At 55.8% G+C, this 20,052-nt stretch overlaps 1 protein-coding gene across 1 annotated transcript; it reads left to right on the forward strand.

Moving 5' to 3' along the window:
- The first annotated feature begins 4,037 nt into the window (after window positions 1-4,037).
- Window positions 4,038-12,062, forward strand: PLPP2 (phospholipid phosphatase 2). Its single transcript, XM_027085715.1, is given in 9 exon segments — window positions 4,038-4,175; window positions 5,874-5,970; window positions 6,658-6,749; window positions 7,105-7,256; window positions 7,439-7,713; window positions 10,929-10,986; window positions 11,220-11,396; window positions 11,649-11,727; window positions 11,730-12,062. Coding segments are annotated over 9 exon segments (1,224 nt in total). The 5' UTR covers window positions 4,038-4,123; the 3' UTR covers window positions 11,972-12,062.
- Window positions 12,063-20,052: the final 7,990 nt, after the last annotated feature.

Below are 20,052 nucleotides of genomic sequence, written 5' to 3' on the forward strand. Positions count from 1 at the left end.
TCCCATATAACATTTGGGACATACTTACGGTAACAAGTGATGTGTCGCTTATCTGGGATTCAAGTTTAATGGAGTCCTGTGCGTGTCCTCGTTGAATCTGGCAGCTCTGTTGCTGGGCTGCTGTAAGGATATGGGGCCTGGGCGCCTGGCACATCGGACACCCGGCGAATGTCCAGAGGTTGGGGCTGGGCTGTGGCTTTGTCCAGCAGAGGCCGCTCCCGTCCCACCAGTCTGGGGGCTGACTGGAGCCTGTAGTGCCTCCCTATCTCGAGGGTCCAGTGGGTGGGGCTTGGCCCTCCCCGCCGAAGCAGAATTGGAGGGTGGGCAGTGGTGGCTGCAGAGCGGGAGCGTGGAGGCGTCTGCGGGGGTCCGATGCCTGCTCACACAACCCCCACCCCCCCGTAGTTGGAGCCGCAGCTCTTGCTCAGAGACTTGGGATTGAGCTCCATGGTGAGCACTTGGGAAGTGAACTCAGCCCCTGCTCCGGTGGGCTGTCCCTACTGGGCGACACACAGGACAGCGGTGGGGTCACGGAAAAGGGGTTCTTGGCCTCTGAGGTTTGGAGGACTCCCTGGCCCTCCTGTGCCGCCCGTGTCGCTTTTCCTCGTCAGTCATGACCAGCCTGAAGGACCCGGGCCCGTGGCTTTGCGGGCAGGGGCGGAGGGGTGCGGTGGGAGCTTGACGGCATGCTCGATGGTGTGACCTGCCCTGTCTTCCCTCGTTTCTTGAGAAGCAGGTGGAGACCAGTCTCGTGAAGACGGCTCTGTGACTGTCTCGCTCGGCTGTGATCCTGCGAGAGTTCGGGCTCTGGCCCCTGGGCTGTTCGTTGCTCATGGGCTCACCCTCATTCAGAAGCAGTGACTGAGCACCGGGTCTGTGCTGTCCTGCCTCCTGGGGCTCAAGCCTGGGGGTCGGCAGATACAGTCTGAGAGCACAGGAGGGGTGGGGAGGGCACCGTGAGGTCGGGGTGGCCTGCACGAGGGGCGACGTCACTGGGACGGGCTCCCGAATGGGGACTCAGTGCTAAACCGGGAAGGTCACCCTGTCCCCGACCGGAAGGTAGTGCGCCCTTGAGGAGTGGCGGAGTCCTGGGAGCAACGCGGTTCTGGGATTCTGGGTGAATTGGCGCTGGGTTCTGACGGAAGCCCACCTTAGGTGCCCACCTCCACCATTTTGTCTAGTGCTTCCTAGCGGGGCAGGCCACTGGTCAAGCACTTCACTATGACCCCAGGGTGGGTGCTGGCCTGTGCCCATCGTGCAGATGGAGAGACTGAGGCGCCGACTGCCCACTTAGCCTTCCTTGCCTGGACGCGCCCGGCACAGCCACCTGGGGTACAGCCTGGGCTCCAGGACCCTCAGCAGGGAGGGAGGCCCGTGTCAAGGAGCTGACTCCAGGGTGGCCTGAGCCCCACGAGAAGTGCAGAGAGAGGCGGGGCTGCAGGCTGCACTCAGGGGGCACCTACAGTGTGCCAGCACCTTTCTGCCCACGCCCAGCACCTCTTCCTTGAGACAAGCCTGGGCCCCTCAGGTGGGGGGCGGCAGCAGGGCAGCGGTGACCGCCAGGCACAAGGGGAGGCCCGGTCTCCAGGACAGGTGAGGCTCTCGGGCCCCAACTAGGGGCTCGGTTACATCATGCCGCCAAGCCCGGCTCCCCGTGGGGCGGGCCTTGCTGGTCCCGGGGGATTCCCCAGCTAGCCCTAGTTTTAACCCCTCATCCTAATCCTTGCTGCCCTCACCACATTTTGACCTTGATCCTGCCCAGGTATTTTAAGGGCAGGGTGAAACAGGTCAGCGGGGCCGGGGCGGGGGGGGTGGGGTGGGTGGTGGTGGTGGCCACATCTGCTCCAGCCGCATGCTCTCCCTTCAGCCACTTGGTCTCCTGGCTCGTCAGGAACAGGCCATGCTCCTTCCCACCCAGTCTCTGCCCGCGGGAGCCTCCCCTGGAGCCTCCCGGGTTCAACCCCACGGTCTCCACCCAGGCCGGGCCCCACCACACTCCTCTTTGGCTGGCCCCGCCCGGCACGCAGTAGGTGCTTAATAAAGAAGCCCACATTTCATTGATGCCAGTATCATGTTGCACCTTCCCTACCTAAACTGAAAGTGTCAAGACTACACAGAGAGGAGTAGTCACCCGATTGCCGCAAGGCTAAAGTAAAGAAAGTGCCATGATAATGACGCCGGCTAACAGTCACGTAACACGTATGCCACGTACCTTCACACGTATAATTCCGTTGCATGAATGAATGAAGGGATGAATGAATGACAGGGCCCACCCCTCCCTGTGATTACAGCAGGAGGACCCAGTGGACGGAGCCGGAGCCTTCCCGGGGCGGGGCCACGCTGGCAGGAAGGAGTCCAGGGCTGCTGGATCCCCCTGAGCCTGAAACTGGTCCCTGGCGACAGCCCCACCCCTGCTCAGACAGAGAAAAATCTTCCGGGCAAGTAATCTGATTCTTCTGGGCGCCTTGGAGGAAGTCTGGGGGTGAGGGAGGAAGCGCATTTTTAGGATGTGCCTTCCCAACTCCTCAGGGTGTGCGGCTGGAAAGGGGGGGTTGCTGGGATGTGCTTCCCGCACTGTCTCCGCCACGCCGCAGGCGGGAGATCTAGGTCCATCAGCTTCCATGCAGAACCTTGTTATGTCCTGGGGGTGGGCTGAGTTATTTTGAGTGTGTGTGTGTGTGGGGGGGGGCGGTGTCTGATGGCCTGCTTAGGGAAAGTTGTTCTGGGGTTCAGGGGCCTCGGCCCAGAGACACCCCCCTCAACCCCACAGTCTGGCCAATGGTGGAGGAGCCACAGATCAGCTGTGCCTTGTCGCCCCCCGCCCCCCACAATACCTTGGCTGTCTCCCAACCCTCACTCCCCCCACGGTGCAGGCGTCTGTTCATCCTCCCAGAAAGCAGGGTTAGGGACTCTGAGTTCACGTCTCAGCTGCTTGACCTTGGGCCAGGGGAAGCGGCTTCCTGCATCTCTAAAATAAAGCCGGGAAACATCTTTCTGTTTTAAGATTGTTGGAGGGGGTGGGCCGGTGAACGTGGTTTGGGGGCGGGGCTGGGGCCAGGCTGCTTGGGTTCAAACCCCAGCCAGCCCTGCCTCTTGCCACTGTGTGACCTTGAGAGAGTGGCAGAACCTCCCTTGTGTCTCGCCAGGTCCAGGCAGGGCTCTCCAGGAGGTGGTGACACGCCCCGAGGCCTCTCATTTGGTTCCAGCCCCAAGGATCCCGGGTGCGTGTGTGGTACTCCTGCGCCTCCCAGCTCAGGGCTGCCTCGGGACCGGGTGGGCGTGCAGGGCACAGACCCTAACCCTACCCTTCCTAGCGTGCGGGCAAGTTCCTACCGCCCGCACGATTTGCTGCCTGTAAAAGGGGGTAGGAAGTGTGCCACCCAGGAGAAGGGCCTGGCACAAGCAGGGTGGGCGTTGAGGAACTTTCTTAACAATGCCAGGGATGGAAGGGCTGCAAGGATTTTAAGCATCAGGAGGAAAGAAAAAAACCCCTGCAGTTAAGCCGTGACACCCCCCATCTATTTGTAGGCACTTCCTGATTCAGACGTATTCAGACAGGCACACAGGAGCTCAGTGCCCCAAAGACGAAACCGAGGCGCAGCCTGCGGGTGCCCGAGCTCCGTCCTCCTCCACACCCCTTCCTGCTGGCCTCTCCGTTCACCCCTCACTCATTCCTTCGTTTGTTCGTTCCTTCTCCTGACCCCCGACTCAGCCGACCCAATCCGTGGGTGATCGGGGCGTGCGGCCGGACGCGGACGCTCTGGGGTGACACCGGACTAGCCGTCCCTGAGCCTCAGCCTCCCGGCGGGGGGCGAGGGAAATGCTGGGCACCGACGACCCCCCTCCCCCAGCTCGGAGACCCGCGGCCCCTCCTGCCGCGGGTCTCGTACCGACACTGTTCCCCTGCCATCCCCGCGCGCTCCCCACGCCCCTCCTCCCCGCGCGCCTCGGGCGGGGCGGAGGCAGAGTCCGCCCCCTCCCCTCGGAGGCTCCGCCCCTCCCTCCGCTCCCCTGCCCTGCCCGCCCCTCCCGGGTTGGGCCAGGCTCCCCGGCCATGTGACCCCGCGGCCCGTCTGGGACGCGACGGGACGCGCTGGGACGGGCGCCGGGGGTCGCGGGCAGCATGGAGCGGAGGTGGGTCTTCGTGCTGCTCGACGTGCTGTGCGTGCTGGTCGGTAAGAGCCGCGGGGACCCGGGTGTGTGTGTGAGGACCCTTTCCCAGGCGGGCCCATCCCCGGTCCCCGCAAAGTTTTGTAGGACGGGCTGGGGGCTGCAGCGGCCCTATCTCTCGGAGGCCCCCTGGAGGTGGGGGGAGCCGGGGGAGGACCCTCGGGCCGTGGATCGAGCAACGCGCCCCCGCCCCGCGTGCCCCGGCGGCCGCGCGCGCCCTCTCAGGCCTCAGTTTCCCCCGCGCATCCCCGGTCGGAGGGGGTCGGTGTCCCCCGCCCGCGGCAGCAGGAAGTCGCTGCCGGGGGCGCCCCATGCCTCCCCTCCCGCCCTGCCCGGCCCGGCCCGGGCGGTGATTCACGCGGGCGTCGGCTGGGCTCGGGCGAGCCGGGCGGGGGGCGCGGCCGCGGGTCGCCCCGGGAGGCCCTCCACCCCGCACCTTGGGTCGGCTGGTCCAGTGGGGTCTGGGAGGGCGGAGCCCTGGCCGGGGGCGCACGGGCAGTGGTGGGATTCGAACCCGCGCCCCGTCGCCCTCCTCGCTCGGGCCCAGGAGAGCCAGGAGGAGGACTGGGCCGCAGGCTGTTGTGGAACTGGAGGCCTCGGGGTGGCGCGGGCCAAACCTGTCGGGCGGGTTTGCGGGCCAAGCTGGGGGCAGAGGCCCCCTCGCCGCCCCTCCTCCAGGGTCCCTGAAACAAAGGCTGTGTGTTTGCTCCGGGGCTGTGCGGACAATGGCCCCGGAATTCTACCCCCCGCGCAGGGAGGGGCCCCTCCAGCCTAAACTGCCCTACCCCCAGTCAGGCTGCTGCTCCTCCGCTGGGGACCGAGGGGTCTGCCCTGACTGCAGGCAGAGGCCAGGCTCTCCTCCCATGTCCTAGAAGAGACCCTTTTGGGATGCGCCAGGTGGCAACTGGAGGTCCCCGGGGGCCGTCTGCCAACCCTGGGCATCGTTTCCTGAGCACTTACTTATTTAAACATTTGTGTGGCACTGACTGTATGTCAGGCACTAAGCAGCCTGCAATTAATTAAACCTTTTTCTCCAATCAGCCTATAAGGGAGTGCTGTTATGCTCCCCAGTTTCCACCCAGAGATGTTCAGGTGCCCGCTGGAGGTCACACAGCAGCGGGGGAGGGGGTTGGGTGCAGCTGCCATGTGCCAGGTGCTGGGGGCCCGGGCAGAGCCAGCTCCCAGCCTAGAAGCTTCAGGACACAAAACAGTTCAGTCTTAGATGGTGACAAGGGCCCTGGGGAAAACACCAGGGGTTGACACCAGGGCAGGGAGGCTCTGGTGGTGTCTGCTGTGGGGACATCTGAGCTGGTGCGGCCCAGGCAGAAGGAGGCTCCGTTCCTGTGCTCTGAGCTCTGTGCCCTGAATCCCGGGAGAGCCCAGCTCCAGTTCTGATCGGGGGTGCCCGAATCTCCAGCGGGGAGGGCTGGGGCTTGGGGACAGGAGTTGGGGGGCTGACTCGATGCCCGGGCCCCCATGGGAGCCCCTGCTCTGCCCAGGCTGTGGGGTTTCTCGGCCTCTCCTCCTAGGCCTCCACCCTGGCCAGAGAGGTCTTTTGGAAACATTCTCCCTCCCTCTGCTGCAGCCCTCCTGAGACCCCCGCCCCTGCCGCAGAGCCCCTCTCCCCAGCGCTCTGCTCTCCAGGCTCAGGCCCATCTCCGGCCTTGGCACTGGCCACCCCTCTGGGGGGTGTTCTTCCCCAGGTCTCCCCTGTACTTCTTCCTTTACGGCACCTTCCCTGTGTGGCCTCCGCGACACCCTACTGAAGGCCGCAGCCACCTCCCCGATTCCGGTCATCGTGTGCGTATTATTTTTATTCCCAGTTGCTCTCAGCTCCATGAGGCAGATCTCTGTGTTCTTCACCGAGTCTTTCCCTACATCAGCACCATCACACGGTGGTCCCGGCGGCCCTTGAATTTGGCCTTTGGAAGGAGGAGTTGGCCCTGCCCTCCCCCTGCTCTGGTCGTCAGGCCCCAGCAGAGCCACACCCTTTTCCACGTGTCACCTGCCCTGCCAAGGCCAAAGGGCACCCTGCCTGGGTTTGTCTCTGTGCACCCACCCTGGGGAGCAGGGAGCCCTGTGCCCCAGCCGCCCTTGGGTCACCCTTGGCTGGCGGGGCCTCTGGACTCCGGGGCTGCGGCCGTGCCAGGCAGGGCCCGGTCATGACTTGTGACTCCTGAAAGCACCTTTGGATTGAGCCCCCGGGGCCTGGGCCGGGCCTGTTGGGTCACCGTGTGGCCGGTTCAGGGACAACACGTGGATGAGGTGTGTTCCTGATCTCTCTGGCCGGCCCTAGAACAAGGAGCAGAGTGTCCTCCTTTTAACAGATGCCTGTTAAACACTGGCCTCGGCCAGGCCCCAGTAGGCTCCAGGGACTCAGCCTTGACCACGACAGGCGCGGCCCCCACCCCAGGTTGCTCACGGAGCGCTGTGTGTAGCCGGGGGAATCATTCGAGTGTCACACGGTGATTGCACAGTTGCACACAGGCAAGAACCACGAAGAACGGAAGTTTCCTGCCGGGAGAGGGCTCCCAGGAGCACGGAAGGGAGTTCGAGATGTTCTGGGCCACGAGAAGGATGTGAGCAGAGGCCCTGGTGGCTGCCTGCTGGCTTCGTGCAAAGGGCAGAGAGGAGGCTGGAGGGAAGCGAGGCGGGGAGAGGGTGGGCGACGTTGGGGGGGTGGACACTGGGCCTGGGCAGGACGTTGGTGTTTATCTGATGATGACGGGGAACCACAAGGGGGTTTAATGGGGCAGTGACCTCCCATTTGCTGTGAGAAAAGCTCCTCCTAGCTCTCGGGTGGGCTCGGAGGTGAGGAGACCCGGAGGGAGGCTGAGGCAGGCGTCCAAGCGCTCGGTGCCGGCGCAAGCTCGTCTGTGTGGCCCTGGGGCTCAGAGAACCTCGTGGCTACCGGCCTCCTCTCCCCAACCCCAGCCTCTCTGCCTTCCGCCATCCTGACGCTCGTGCACGCCCCGTACAAGCGAGGATTCTACTGCGCAGATGACTCCATCCGGTACCCCTACCGTCCAGACACCATCACCCACGGGCTCATGGCCGGGGTCATCATCACCACCACCGTCATACTTGTAAGGCAGGAGGGGTGTGGAGGGCGGAGGGCTGGGGCGTTAGCAGGTCGAGTCCTGCCCGGGGTGGTGTCTGCGGGGAAGAGGGCCCCCTTGGAGTTCCCAGCCCCCCAGTGACCGTAGGGAGGCCGCGCACCCTGACCCCTTTCTTCAGCAGCCCTGAAGTCCCCAGCTGTTCCCCGCAGGTGTCGGCCGGGGAGGCCTACCTGGTGTACACAGACCGCCTCTACTCCCGCTCCGACTTCAACAACTACCTGGCCGCCCTCTACAAGGTGTTGGGGGCGTTCCTGTTCGGGGCTGCAGTGAGCCAGTCGCTGACAGACCTGGCCAAGTACATGACCGGCCGGCTGCGGCCCAACTTCCTGGCCGTGTGTGACCCTGACTGGAGCCGTGTCAACTGCTCCGTGTATGTGCAGGTGGAGGTGTGCAGGGGAAGGCCTGCTGACGTCACCGAGTCCAGGTAGGTGCCGCGGGGGGCCCGGGCCGCAGACACCCCACCCGGGGAGGAGAGTGGGGGCTGGAGAAGGGCCCTCGGGAGCTGGATATTGAGGGATGAGTTGTCAGGTATAGAAGGTACAGGGGCTCCACGCTGGGCAGAGAACAGGCAGGAGCAAGGCCTGCAGGTGCCCGTGGGCCTGTGTCCTGCAGGCAGGGAGGTGAGGTGGTGCCAGGCGTGTCGGGCCCTGGAGCAGAGCAGGAGGCTTCAGGAGGAGTGACCCACCTCCCCTAAATTTCAGGCCCCATCCTCACGCTGCTGCTCTGTCCTCTCACCAACTCTACTGGTAAACTTTTCATTTAATTGATGTCCTTATTTTCCTTCTTTAAAAATTAGATAAAAATTCACAAAGTATAAAATTCACCAATTTAACCATCTTAAGCTTTTGTCAGTTTTTGCCTCCTGTATTTTGGGCTCTGTTGTTAGGTGCTTATATCTTTGTAATTGTTATTTTTATACCTTCTTAATGGATGGATCCTTTTCCCGCTATATAATGCTCTTTGTCTTGTTGTTTGTTTTGTGTATATTGTATCTTTTTTGTTTGTATTTCAATTTCTCCATTACTGCCTTTTCTGTTAATAGGTATTTACTCTGCAAAAAATTTGCAACTATATAGTTCCACACCCCCCCGCCCCCTTACGAGGTTATTGTCACAAATTATACCTTTATACATTGTGTGCTCATCAACATAGATTTATAATTACTGTTTTTTAAAAATTGAGCTATATTTGCCATATAACGTTATGTTAGTTTCAGGTGTACAGCATAAAGATGAGATGTTTGTATTTATTGTGGAATGATCCAGTAAGTTTAGTTATGTGCAGTTGTTTTTTCTTTTTTTAATCACGTAGGGAAAAGCAGGACTGTAAACCAAAATACATTAACACTGCTGTTTATGTTTTGTATTTACTTTTACTGGTGACTTTTACGGGCTTTTTTGTGGATTTGAGTCACTGTCTAGTATCCTTCATTCCTCCATGAAAGACTCCCTTTAGTATTTCTTGTAGCGCTTGTAGGTGTATGAGCTATGAAGTTTCTTGGTTCTTGTTGATCTGGGAATGTCTAAATTTCTCCTTTATTTTTACAGGATCATTTTGCCAGATGTAGAATTCGTGATTCACAGGCGTTTCTTTCCTTTCAGTACTTTTGAGTATGTCATCCTTCTGGCCTCCATGGTTTCTGATAAGAAATGAGCTACTAATCTTACTGAGGATTCCTCGTACACAATGAATGCCTTCTCTTGCTGCTTTCAAGATTTTCTCCTTGACTGTCTTTTGGTGGCCTGATTATACTGTGTCTCTTTGTGGCTCTCTTTGAGTTCATCCTCTTTGAAGTTCATTGGGCTTTTTGGACGTGTAGAGTGATGTTTTTCATTTGATGAAAATATTCTTCAAGTATTCTTCCTGCCGCTTTCTCTCTTCTCCTTTGGAGACGCTTATATGTATATATGTTGGTACATTTGATGGTGTCCCACAAGGCTCTGCAGTTCATTCATTTTTCTTCATTCTTCTTTTTTGTTCCTTAGACCGAAAGTCTCAATTGACCTATCTCCACGCACGCTTCTGCCTGCTCAGATCTGCTTTTGAGCCCGTCGGGTGATTTATTTCAGATACTATAGTTTTGAACTCCACAATTTCTATTTGTTTCCTTTTTATAACTTCTGTTTCTTTTTGGTGTTCTCTATTAGGTGAGACATCATTCTCACAGTCCCTTTAGCTCTCTGAACATATTTTAAATGGCAGATTAAAAGTCTTTATCCAGTGAGTCTAACATCTGGGCTTCCTCAGGGACAGCTTTTAGTAATAGATTTTTTTTCCCTAGGTACTTCCCGCATTTTTTCATGCATGCCTTATAATTTTGTTGTTGTTGTTGAAAACCGGGCATTTTGAATGTTATAATGTAGCAACTCTGGAAATCAGATTCTACTCTCCCCAGGGCTTGTTTTTGCTGTTTGTTGTAGTTGTTGGTTGTTTGCTTAGTGAGTGTAGTGAACTAACTTTGTAGAGTCGGAGTGGCCGTGAAGTTCTGCTGTTAGCTGAGTGATCAGCTAACGATTGGACAGATATGTCCTTAAATACCTGGAACCGGGGGAAAAAAAATTCCATTTTACAGACGGGCTTTGTGTGCTATGTTGGGGCATGTCAGCTGACAACTCTGCCTTAACCTTTACTTACTTCTTGCTTGGTCAACCAGAGGTGAGAGCTTAGGGCCTTCTCAGGTCTTTCCTGAGCCCTGAGGCCCAGCCCTGGCCTCTGGAATCCCAGCCCTTATTCTCCAGAGCTTCTCATTCCCTGGCCTTTCCTCCCAAGCTTTTTGGTGAGTCTGTCTGCTGCAACTGCTATCCGTTGCCCCAGGCAATGGTGACCATTACATTTGCTGTAAATATTTACGACCAGTGATCCAGGGAGCCATCAGACAGGACCGAACTATTTCAGTTCTTTGTAAGTGAGCTCTGTTCTCCCTCCACGGCCACCACCAATCTGATTCTTACCGTTGTTGTCAGTTTTTTAGTTGCTTTTACGGGGTGGGGGGATGGACCTTTGGAGTTTCTTAATCTGCCATCTTTTCTCTTGTCGGTTGATGTCCTTTGTTAAAACTTGAAATTATATAAAAAGAAAATGTGGGGCTTCCCTGGTGGCGCAGCGGTTGAGAGTCCGCCTGCCGATGCAGGGGACACGGGTTCGTGCCCCGGTCCGCGAAGATCCCACGTGCTGCGGAGCGGCTGGGCCTGTGAGCCATGGCCGCTGAGCCTGCGCGTCCAGAGCCTGTGCTGCGCAACGGGAGAGGCCACAGCAGTGAGAGGCCCGCGTGCTGCAAAAAAAAAAAAAAAAAAAAAAAGGAAACGTGAGCCTTGTATCAGTGACCACAGGTGGAAAATGGTCTTGAAAAGAAACACAGTGAAAGTGAAGCTGCTGGCTAGACACAGTTGTCTGACCTCAGTTCTGTGTTCAGGGCCTGCAGCATCTTTGTGGTGAGGCCTTAAAGGCCGCGAGACCCTATCGCATTGTCAGAGAAATGGAAAGGGAAGAACTGATGGTGTCCAACAGTGGCCGTGTTTCTACCTGAAATCTTCCCGGACTCTGGGAGGCATGGCAGGATGGGACCAGGGCCGGGGGTGTTTGAAGGCAGAGGTGCTGAGTGTGGGCCCTTCTGAAACCTGCCGCACTCTCCTTTCTCAGATTATCCTTCTACTCTGGACACTCCTCCTTTGGAATGTACTGCATGATGTTCTTGGCGGTGAGTTTGTTTCTCTGTGACTCGCTTGTTGTGGAGCGGTGGCCTAGGCCCTTCCCTGGGCCTCAGTAAAGCGGGGTGGGTAGAGGTGGTGATGGATGGGCTCTGGCTTGTTGATAAAAACTGGAGGCCCTGGGCCTACAGGTTCCAGGCTCCTGGCCTCAGTGTCACCGTCTGTGCGTCCGGCGGGGGTGGGCGGGCAGGCTCCCATGCTGACGGCTGCTCTTGGCCCCCAGCTCTACGTGCAGGCCCGGCTGTGCTGGAAGTGGGCACGGCTGCTGCGGCCCACTGTGCAGTTTTTCCTGGTGGCCTTTGCCCTTTACGTGGGCTACACCCGTGTGTCTGACTACAAACACCACTGGAGTGATGTTCTCGTTGGCCTCCTGCAGGGGGCGCTGGTGGCCAGCCTCACTGTGAGCTCCCGGGCCCTGACCCCCTGCCCTGACCAGAGACCCCCCTCTGGGGCCCTGCTGCCCTCTCTCTGCCTCTCCAGGACCCTAGCCCTCTCCTCCCATCTTTCCCCTAAGATCCCCCCCTCTGCTGTCCTCATTGACCCCGCCACGGTGCCCCTCAGCTCCTGGGCTCTACTGCCCCTCCCTGCCCTGTGCTGCCCCATCCCGTCCTGCCCCCGCCCAGTCAGCTCCTGCCTTCCTCTCCTCTGCTAGGTCCGCTACGTCTCCGACTTCTTCAAAGCCCGGCCCCCGCGGCACTGCCTGGAGGATGAAGAGGTAGAGCGGACACCCAGCCATCACTGACACTGGCCCTGGGCGAGGCTGGCTGCAGCCTCTGCGGGTCCCCTCCTGCTGGGGCTCGGGCTGTGGGCAGCAAGCGTGTCCATGGTCCTGGCAGGTCCCTAAGCCAGGATGGCTGGATCCTGGCGTGGGTTCCACTAACCCCACCTCCATGCACTGGGCTAGGGGGTACCTGGGGCAGCCCTAGCGTGAGGAGGGGGACTCGTCCTCAGAATCCCTGTCTTTTGTTGGCTTAGGGAAGGGACTGAGAGATCCCAGTGGATGCCGGTTTTGTAAAATGTGACCTCTGTTTGGATTTTTAGTAAAATAGGGCGTTTGCTTGACAGATGTTATCAGCACCTCTTCCTTATGGCCGTTCTGAGGACTCTGTTCCTACAGCAGAGGGGGAGACCCTCTCTGGTTGGGGGCTCAGCGGAGCGAACCAGCCATGCCTGCGTTGCTGCTCTGGTCACGTGGGCAGGAGGGGTGCAGGACAAAGGCCGACTGCCCGTTCCACTCTCCTGTGGCGCTAAGGTTGGGGGTCAGGCGGACCTGCACAAGCAGTCGGGGTGTCACCCTGCAGAGAGAGCCCTGAACAAGAGACACCTGCCGTTGTTTGGCCCCCGGGGCCGGGGAGGCTAGCAGAGACCCGAGTCCACGTCGCGTGGAGAGGTGTATGTACAGCTCTTCCCTCCTCCCAGTAAGGAGGCCTCTGCCGGGGGCCCCTGTGCAGGCCCCCAAATGTAAGGGCTTGGGAAGAAGTTCAGATGTGGTTAAGACCATGGCCACAGGAGCCTGGGTCCTCATCAGCACCCCCAGAGACTGACTGTGTGCAGGGCTGTGCTCAGGTCCGCTGAGAGGGCAGCTCCCGTGGGCTCTGCCAGGTGGAGCCTTGCAGTGGCCGGTGTTGAGTTGGAAAGATCACACCTGGGGTTTGGGCCTGGAGCGGGCTCCTTATGCCCTTTTGCTGGGGGATATACCACCCCAGCCCCGGCCCGGGCCTCAGAGTCCCTCCCCTTCGAATGACCGGGACCTCTGCCCTCGGATCGTCCCGTCTCAGTAGTGCCCACCTGCGTCTGTCCACTCCCTGTGTCCCTGGAGGACTCACTGAAGCTGCAACTCCCCCAGTCCTGACCCCTTCCCTCTGGTCACATGGACCCCTGTGCACATGGGGCTTCAGAAACGGGCCCCCATGACTTCTGCCCTGGAATGGGAACCGCTCACTCACCATCCACAGAAGTGAATGTCAGGCAAGCGGCATAGATCAGGCCATAAACAAACCTTAAAGAGGGAAAATAGGTTCAAAACCTTAGCGTGGGGAAGACTTTTGTAACTGGGAAAAATAGAGAACGGGAAGTAGAGGGAAGCTGGGGCCCAGGCCGGGGCGGGGGGTGGTCAAGAGGTGGAACAGACGATGGGGGATAGACTCCATGTGCCAGGACGGTGTCCAAGGTGACTGAAGCTTCTGGACCTGATCACTGATGGGCCGGGGTCCCTGAAACTTGCAGAACACACAGAGCTTACCTGGTCAACCAGAGCGTAAGTAGGAAGTTTAATCTTTCGTCAAATATCTGGGCAAAATGGGTGATTTAGTTTTAAGAGTCTGTTTTTGTTTTACCTGCACCCAGAACCTGTCTTATTCTGTATCCATTTCAGGGTGTTCCCGTCTGGTCTTAGCAGTGCCTGGGGGCCGAGATGCAGCCTTAGCAGCCTGCACTGGAGGCCAAGATGGAGAAGATGAAGATCTTCACGGCCACCATGGCCTTGCCCTCAGCCTGTGGTAGATGGGGAGGGAGGTGGCCCACACACTGCACGTCAGCAGGACGCTGAAGGTCAGGAACTTGGCTTCCTTGAAGGTACTGGGCAGGTTCCGGGCCAGGAAAGCCCTGGTGAAGCTCCCCAGGGCTAGGAGCCCAGGTATCCCAGGGCACAGTAGAAGACAGGGACCAAGCCCCGGTTGCAGGCGAGGAGGACACATCTAGGCTCGGAGTGCGTGTCTGTGTCAGTGAAGAGAGGAGAGGTTCCCAGGCAGATTCCACAGAGAGTCGGGTGCATTGGGGAGTGGATGAAGGTGAAGTCGGGTGCCCCTGACACCAAGCAACTTTCCTCCCAGGAGCAGTGATCCTGAAAGTCAAGACCACACAGAGGGTTTGGGCCCAAACAGTGGAAACAGCTCAGTAAACACCGTGCCAGATGTGGTTGCTGGAGGGCGCAGGTGGCTGTGCTGGGACGGCCGATGAGAGGTGAGCAGCACAGAAAGCCTGGGCGCAGGGAGATTAGGAGGACGCAGCTGAGAGTCTCGCTCTTGGCCTTGACTGTGGGCGAGTCTCGGGCTTAACGAAGACCCCCAAGGACCACAGCTGTGAGAGCAGTGGAGGAGAGAGCCGCCCCCAAAGGGTCCTCAGAAGCTGGGCAGGTCACAGCCGTTGGGGGTTGGGGGGGCAGCGTTCTCTCTTACTGTTTGAGTATAGGATGCTGCACACACTGGTTTGCATCTGACAAGAAGAGCAGGTGCAGTAATTCTTACGAATCCAAGCATCAGTGTATGGTCACATTGGAAGTTAGGACATATTGATACACCCAGGCAGCGCCGTAAGGAAACTCTCATGCGTAATTTGAGGTTTACGGTCCTTATGGTTCTATGGCAAGAATAGTCTTTTCCCTTTTCCTCTTTACATGGAGGGGGGTGGGGGTGGTGTTTCTTTAGTTGATTCTCATGGGAAGCTCCTAGGTCCTTAGCCAGGGAAATACCATTTCTCATGGCATGTTCTCGACGCTCAACATTCCGTCTACCTTCTGATGTCGGGTTTTGAGAACCCCTCCTAACTGAGTATCGAACCATATGCAGGAATTTCTGTGCAGCACGGTGCTGTGGTTTGGTAGGAAGTCATGCTTGCTTTTTCACAGGTGAGATTTTGTAAGGGCTGTGACTGACAATATTTCACAGTACAAAAATGGGATGAAAATGTGGCAAAATTGTGTAATTATGAAGTCTGCCTGTTTGTGTGTAGGAATCCGTGATGTCGCTCTCTTTACTGTATCTTGAAAACTTTTACAATCATTCAAAACAGGAAAGCTCTGCCTAAGTAAATCTTCCTAAGTTGAAAAATACTGTATTCATTCCTCATTCACCAAATAAATCCCTGTTTAAGTTGTAACAACATAAAATCCTAATGGAAAAACTTTGTGATGTTGGTTACGGTAGCGGTTTCGGCTCATGGGTTCCCAGCAGCAGCGGAGGTCATGACGTTCATGTCTGCCTGACCGACCACAAACAGGCCATTGGTAGGGACTTCGTGGAGGGTCACCCCCTGAGGCTGTGTGGTTTGGGGATTCTTCCTGGAGGCTTAGCGGCCTCAAGCCTGCTAGACTAGCCCCTCCAGTACCGTCAGCCATCGAGCACCTCTTATGGGGGGTGGGGGGGGTGCTGTTCTACTGCAATTTTTAAACCCTGTGCTTTCCCTTCAGCCTCTTAGAGCATAGTTTCAGCAGCTGGACAGCTCCTAGGTCTCCTGTCGGCCTGCTGACTTCCCGTATCTGATGTAAACATGCCCCAGAATTTTTCTGTTGGCCTCATTTTTATCAGTGTGAATTTTTGGGATCCAAGTAGCCCAGTTTATACGATTGAGAGCTACATTTCTGGGTGAATCTAGGGCACTAAGGAACAATTTCCAATTGGCAAAAGGCTGGAATCACTTGACAACAGGCCTCCACCCTGCAAGGGTGCCCAGATCTCCCCCGTGCATGTCTTGCCTTGGGCTCCAGAGAGACCGCTCACCTCTCACATCATCACAGACCAACAGCCCCGCCCAGGTCCAGCCATGGGGCAGCGGCAGCCACACCACGCCTGAGGCCAGAGGAGCACTCCTGGAGGCCACCTGACTCAGACCTGGTGACTGACCCTTGACACTCAGCAGAAGGTCACAGGGACCTTCAGTGACCTGAACGGGAAGGAGAAAAGCATGGTCATTTTCTTCTCCAAAGAAACGATCAAGAGAGAATACCTCTGTGGTACTCATTTGAATCATATTCCTTTTCACCTGCCATGGAAAGCGATCTGGAGATTAAACGTTACTTTCAGTAAGTGCAGCCGCAAGGGTTTCTTCGTACCATGTTTTCTTTTCTTTATTTTTCTGGCCACACCGCACGGCTTGCAGGGTTTTAGTTCCCTGAGCAGCGACTGAACCCGGGTCCTGGCAGTGAAAGCGCCAGGTCCTAACCACTGGACCACCAGGAAATTCCCCATATTTTATTTTCAACGTCCCTGGAAGGGCTACCTGGAAAAATTGCTCAGAACCTATTTCTAGGACCTCCCGTGGTTGACTTTAGCCTGTAAAGTCTTCATTCTCTCCCTTGTCGTTGCCGAGTCAAGTAAAGAACACGCCACCCCGGTTCTGTGCATTCCGGTTTTCCACCTTGAACGACGTACAAGGACATTCTCTCTTCATTTGTTTTACCGCCATATTTTGTTGCTGGACAGGACGTGTATTCAGCCCTGCCCCCGCCGCGCCTTCCTCTCCACTTGTGGGAATTTGTAGAGGTCCAGCAGTGTCTCCCTGAGCAGGAAAAAGCTGATGTGGTTCCCGCAGTGACAGCGGTGGCTGTGTTCTCTTTCTCACAGGTGAAACACAGGTTGGTCTGGCCCGCTCCTGACAGCCATGCCAGGGAGCTTTGCCAAGGTCCTTTGGTCTCTTTCGTAGGAAATGGACACGTGATATCCTAAGGGTGTGTTAGGTGGGTGATTGGTGTTCCTGTTGATCTCCTCAGGGTCAAGTCCAAAGATCAGAATGTAAATATAGTTTCTGAATACCCACCTGCATCAAAGGAAGAGCATTAGGGATTCGAAGTCATCCACACATGTGGTGATTACCTATGAGGCTAATCACAGGGCACCCTGTGGTGCTTTGTCCAAACATGGAAGCCACCAATGACACGTGGCTTTTAAAATTCAAATCAATTTAAATGAACAAGATAAAAATCCAGTTTACCAGTCACAGTAGGCTGAGGAGAAGGAAAAGGATATTTCTGTCATTGGAGGAATTCTTTTGAGATATTCTTGTTTAGAGAACTAAAACTAAGAAAATTCAGTTAGGGTTAAGGTTCCAAGTTAGGGTTAAGGTCAGGGTCAGAGGTTAGGTTCAGGATGAGATTAAGGTCAAGGTCATCATTAAGGAGTGAGGAGGTAGCTCCGTATCCTTGCTGGCTGAGTGACCATATCAATTAATTGGAATTCTCTGCATAAACTAAACTGAGGGGAAAAATAGACGGCCATACAATTATAGTGGAGACTTTGCTATCCACTTTTGGTAGTGGGTAGATCTAACAGACAGAACCAACAACAAGCAAAAATAAATAAATCAATAAAAATAAAAATCAGTGGACTTGAATAACACCACAGACCGAATGGACCTAACAGACATATGTGGAACTTTCAGCCCAACAACAGCAGGATGTACATTCTTCTCAAGCACATATGGCACATTCTCAAGTATAGATCACATGTTAGGTCAACAACTCTTTAAGAAGATTGATATATACCAAATGTCTTTTCTAACCACAGTGGAATAAAACTAGAAATCGATGGTAGAAGGAAAACTGGAAAATTCACAAATAGGTGAAAATTAAATAACACACTTTGAACAATCAGTGGGTCAAAGAAGAAATAAAAAGTGAAATCTAAAAATATCTTGAGACAAACAAAAATGGAAACACAGCATACCAAAACTTGTGAGATGCAAAGAAATAGAAAACTGTCCCTGTTTGCAGATGACATATCTTTATCTATAGAAAACCCTAAAGACCAGAAACGAAAAACCTGCTAGAAATAAATGCATTCAGCAAAGTTGCAGAATACAACTCAAAAATCAGTTGTTGTATCTGTACACTAATTAATAGTGATTAATGTTGAATCTTTTCAGGTGACTTGTCATCTGTAAACCTTCTTTGGACAATTGTCTATTCAGGTGCTTTGTTCATTTAAAAATTGGGTTGTCTGTGTTTGGTTCAGTTGTAAAAGTGTTTTGTACGTTAGGGCTAGAGTTAGGATATCAATGTTAGGGTTTAGGGTTGGGATTGGAGTCAGGGGTTAAGGGTCAGGGTCAGAGTTAGAGGTCAAAGTTTAGAGCCCAAGGTCTAGGGTTCCAGGGTTAGGGTTGTTAGGGTTTAGGGCTTGAAGTTGAAGGTTGGGGTTAGGATTAAGCCTCACTGGCCCACTTCCCCCTCTTCTTTCCCATCTCTCTGAGGCCTCCAAGGATGGATAGGACTCACCTGGTCACGAGGCCCTAGCCTGACGAGGGTCTGCATGGTACCAGGGGCCTCAAAGAGACCCTCAAGTCTGACACATGAGTCAGGAGTTGAGCTGGACAATTGGTTGTCTGCCCTGCCTAGTCCTGGGCTCTGACAGTGGAAGAATGAAATGCCCACACTGGTCACTGACTGTTTCAATCCAACCTAACCTCAGTCAAGGATTGTGAAGGGCCTCAGAAGTCAGGCGGGGAAGGTGATGCCGGCCCCACTCTATCTGGGCAGTCCCCAGGTCCAGCACAGCCCTGACACATGAGGGTACTTAGTAGACGTGTATAGATTTATGCAGGACTGGGTGCAGCGGCCTGCCAGCCCCCAGGTGCTGCCTTCTTGATGGCTGGTGTGGCCCTCCTGGGACTTGATGAATCCTTTGTCCCATCTGAGTGGGCAGTGGAAACTGGTCTCAGAACAGCCCTTGGTTTCCGACCATCCAGGCAGGCATCTGTGGCTCTCCAGCTCAGGTCAGCCTGGGCCCCCTCAGGCCCCCGTGGCCAATTACTGAGCTGACCCTGCTGCTGGGCGATTGACCAGCTACCTGGGCAGCCTAGAGAGCCCCTTGGGGTTTTCTAATTCCCAATATCTCTACGGTTGGGAAAAGGGCCTCCTTCCTTACAGCCAGTTAGGTAATGGCCCTCTAAACATTGAGTGTGGCCCTGGCCACCACAACCAGACGGTGGCCCTGCAGTCCTTTGGCCTTCTGGTTGTAACAAAGTTTGACATTCATGTCCATTGAGAATCAAAGATGTGGGAGCAACTGGGCCTCCCGGTGGGCAGTTTCACACTAAGGCCTTGTGTTCTTGGAGAGCCATGTGCGTCCACGGTCCAGCCCCTGTGGTCTCCAGAAAGCCAGCCAACTGTGGATTCCATGGTATGGAATAATCCTGGAGCCTCCCTCTGCTTCACTGAGCCAGTTTCCTTGCCCTCCTAGCATTCGGTCGAAGGCACATGGCCTGTTCTGGGCCAGTCTCTGAGATGCAGGGATCCAGTGCCCAAGGCAGGAGCCCTGAGTTTACCACCAGTACCTACCTTGCTTTTTCAGCCAGTGGAAGAGCTTGCCATCCTGGGAGAACAGCAAGGGCACTGGGTGGGCGGCTGCAGCCCCTGACCCTAAGTCGACCCCTTCTTTCCCTGGGGTTCCGATCCCACAGCTGTACAGCGGGCTGTCAGTGATGTGGAATCTGCTGCTTTCACTGAGCCGGCATCTGTCCTCGTGTCCAAGTCCAGCACCTCAGCTTTCCTTTGGGAACTCCCTCTCCCCTGCTTCCAGTCTAAACAGTTCCAGAGGGCTGACCCTCCATCTCACCTGCCGTGAAGACAGGTGTATGATCCAAGTCTAGCCGATCCCATGTTCCATCCTGTGGGTGCTCTGATGGGCTCAAGGATGAGAACGTGACCCGAGCCAGGCCAGAGGCATTTAAAGCTGTGATTTTCATGGAGCCCTAGGGACGGAGAAACCCTTCGCAGTAGACCCGCGGAAGCAGTGAGAGAGACTGTGCCTGTGAATGGGCCACCCCGGGGCACTTAGTAGGGTAGGGCTGGAGAGGGACCAGGTCACGCTGCGAAAGGGTGAGCCCCTGGGTCTGCCAGGTCCAAAGCCGTTCTTCAACTTGCCTCTTGCAATTATTAGTTTACGTCTATCATTGAAAGACACTAATTTATTTTACTTCAGGAAGTGTGTCCGGTCACTTGCCATCCAAAAAGTCCTGACGCTTGAGAATCCATAATCCCAGAGATCGCTTCAGTTGTCCTCACTGGGCGTGGCGTGGCTGGAAGAGTTGAAGACACTGGTTGGGGTCTGGTCCTAGGGGAGCTGCCGAACGTCTCTGTCCCTGTTCCTTCCTTTTCCCAGGGGAGGAAAACCCCTGAACAACGAGCAAAGAACCAGCAGAGGGAAGAGGTCCCCGGGTGGTTAACCGGTCTTTTGTATTTTCTTTATTTTAGGGTCAATTTTGTTACTGTGTATTTTTACTAGGAAATCACCCATTTCCACTAGTTTTCCAGTTTGATGCAATAGGTTTCTCATATTTACTTTCGA

This window comes from Aethalodelphis obliquidens, unplaced genomic scaffold (genome assembly GCF_003676395.1).
Source record: "Aethalodelphis obliquidens isolate GAN/ISIS:26980383/991018 unplaced genomic scaffold, ASM367639v1 scaffold53, whole genome shotgun sequence".
Lineage (NCBI taxonomy): Eukaryota > Metazoa > Chordata > Mammalia > Artiodactyla > Delphinidae > Aethalodelphis > Aethalodelphis obliquidens.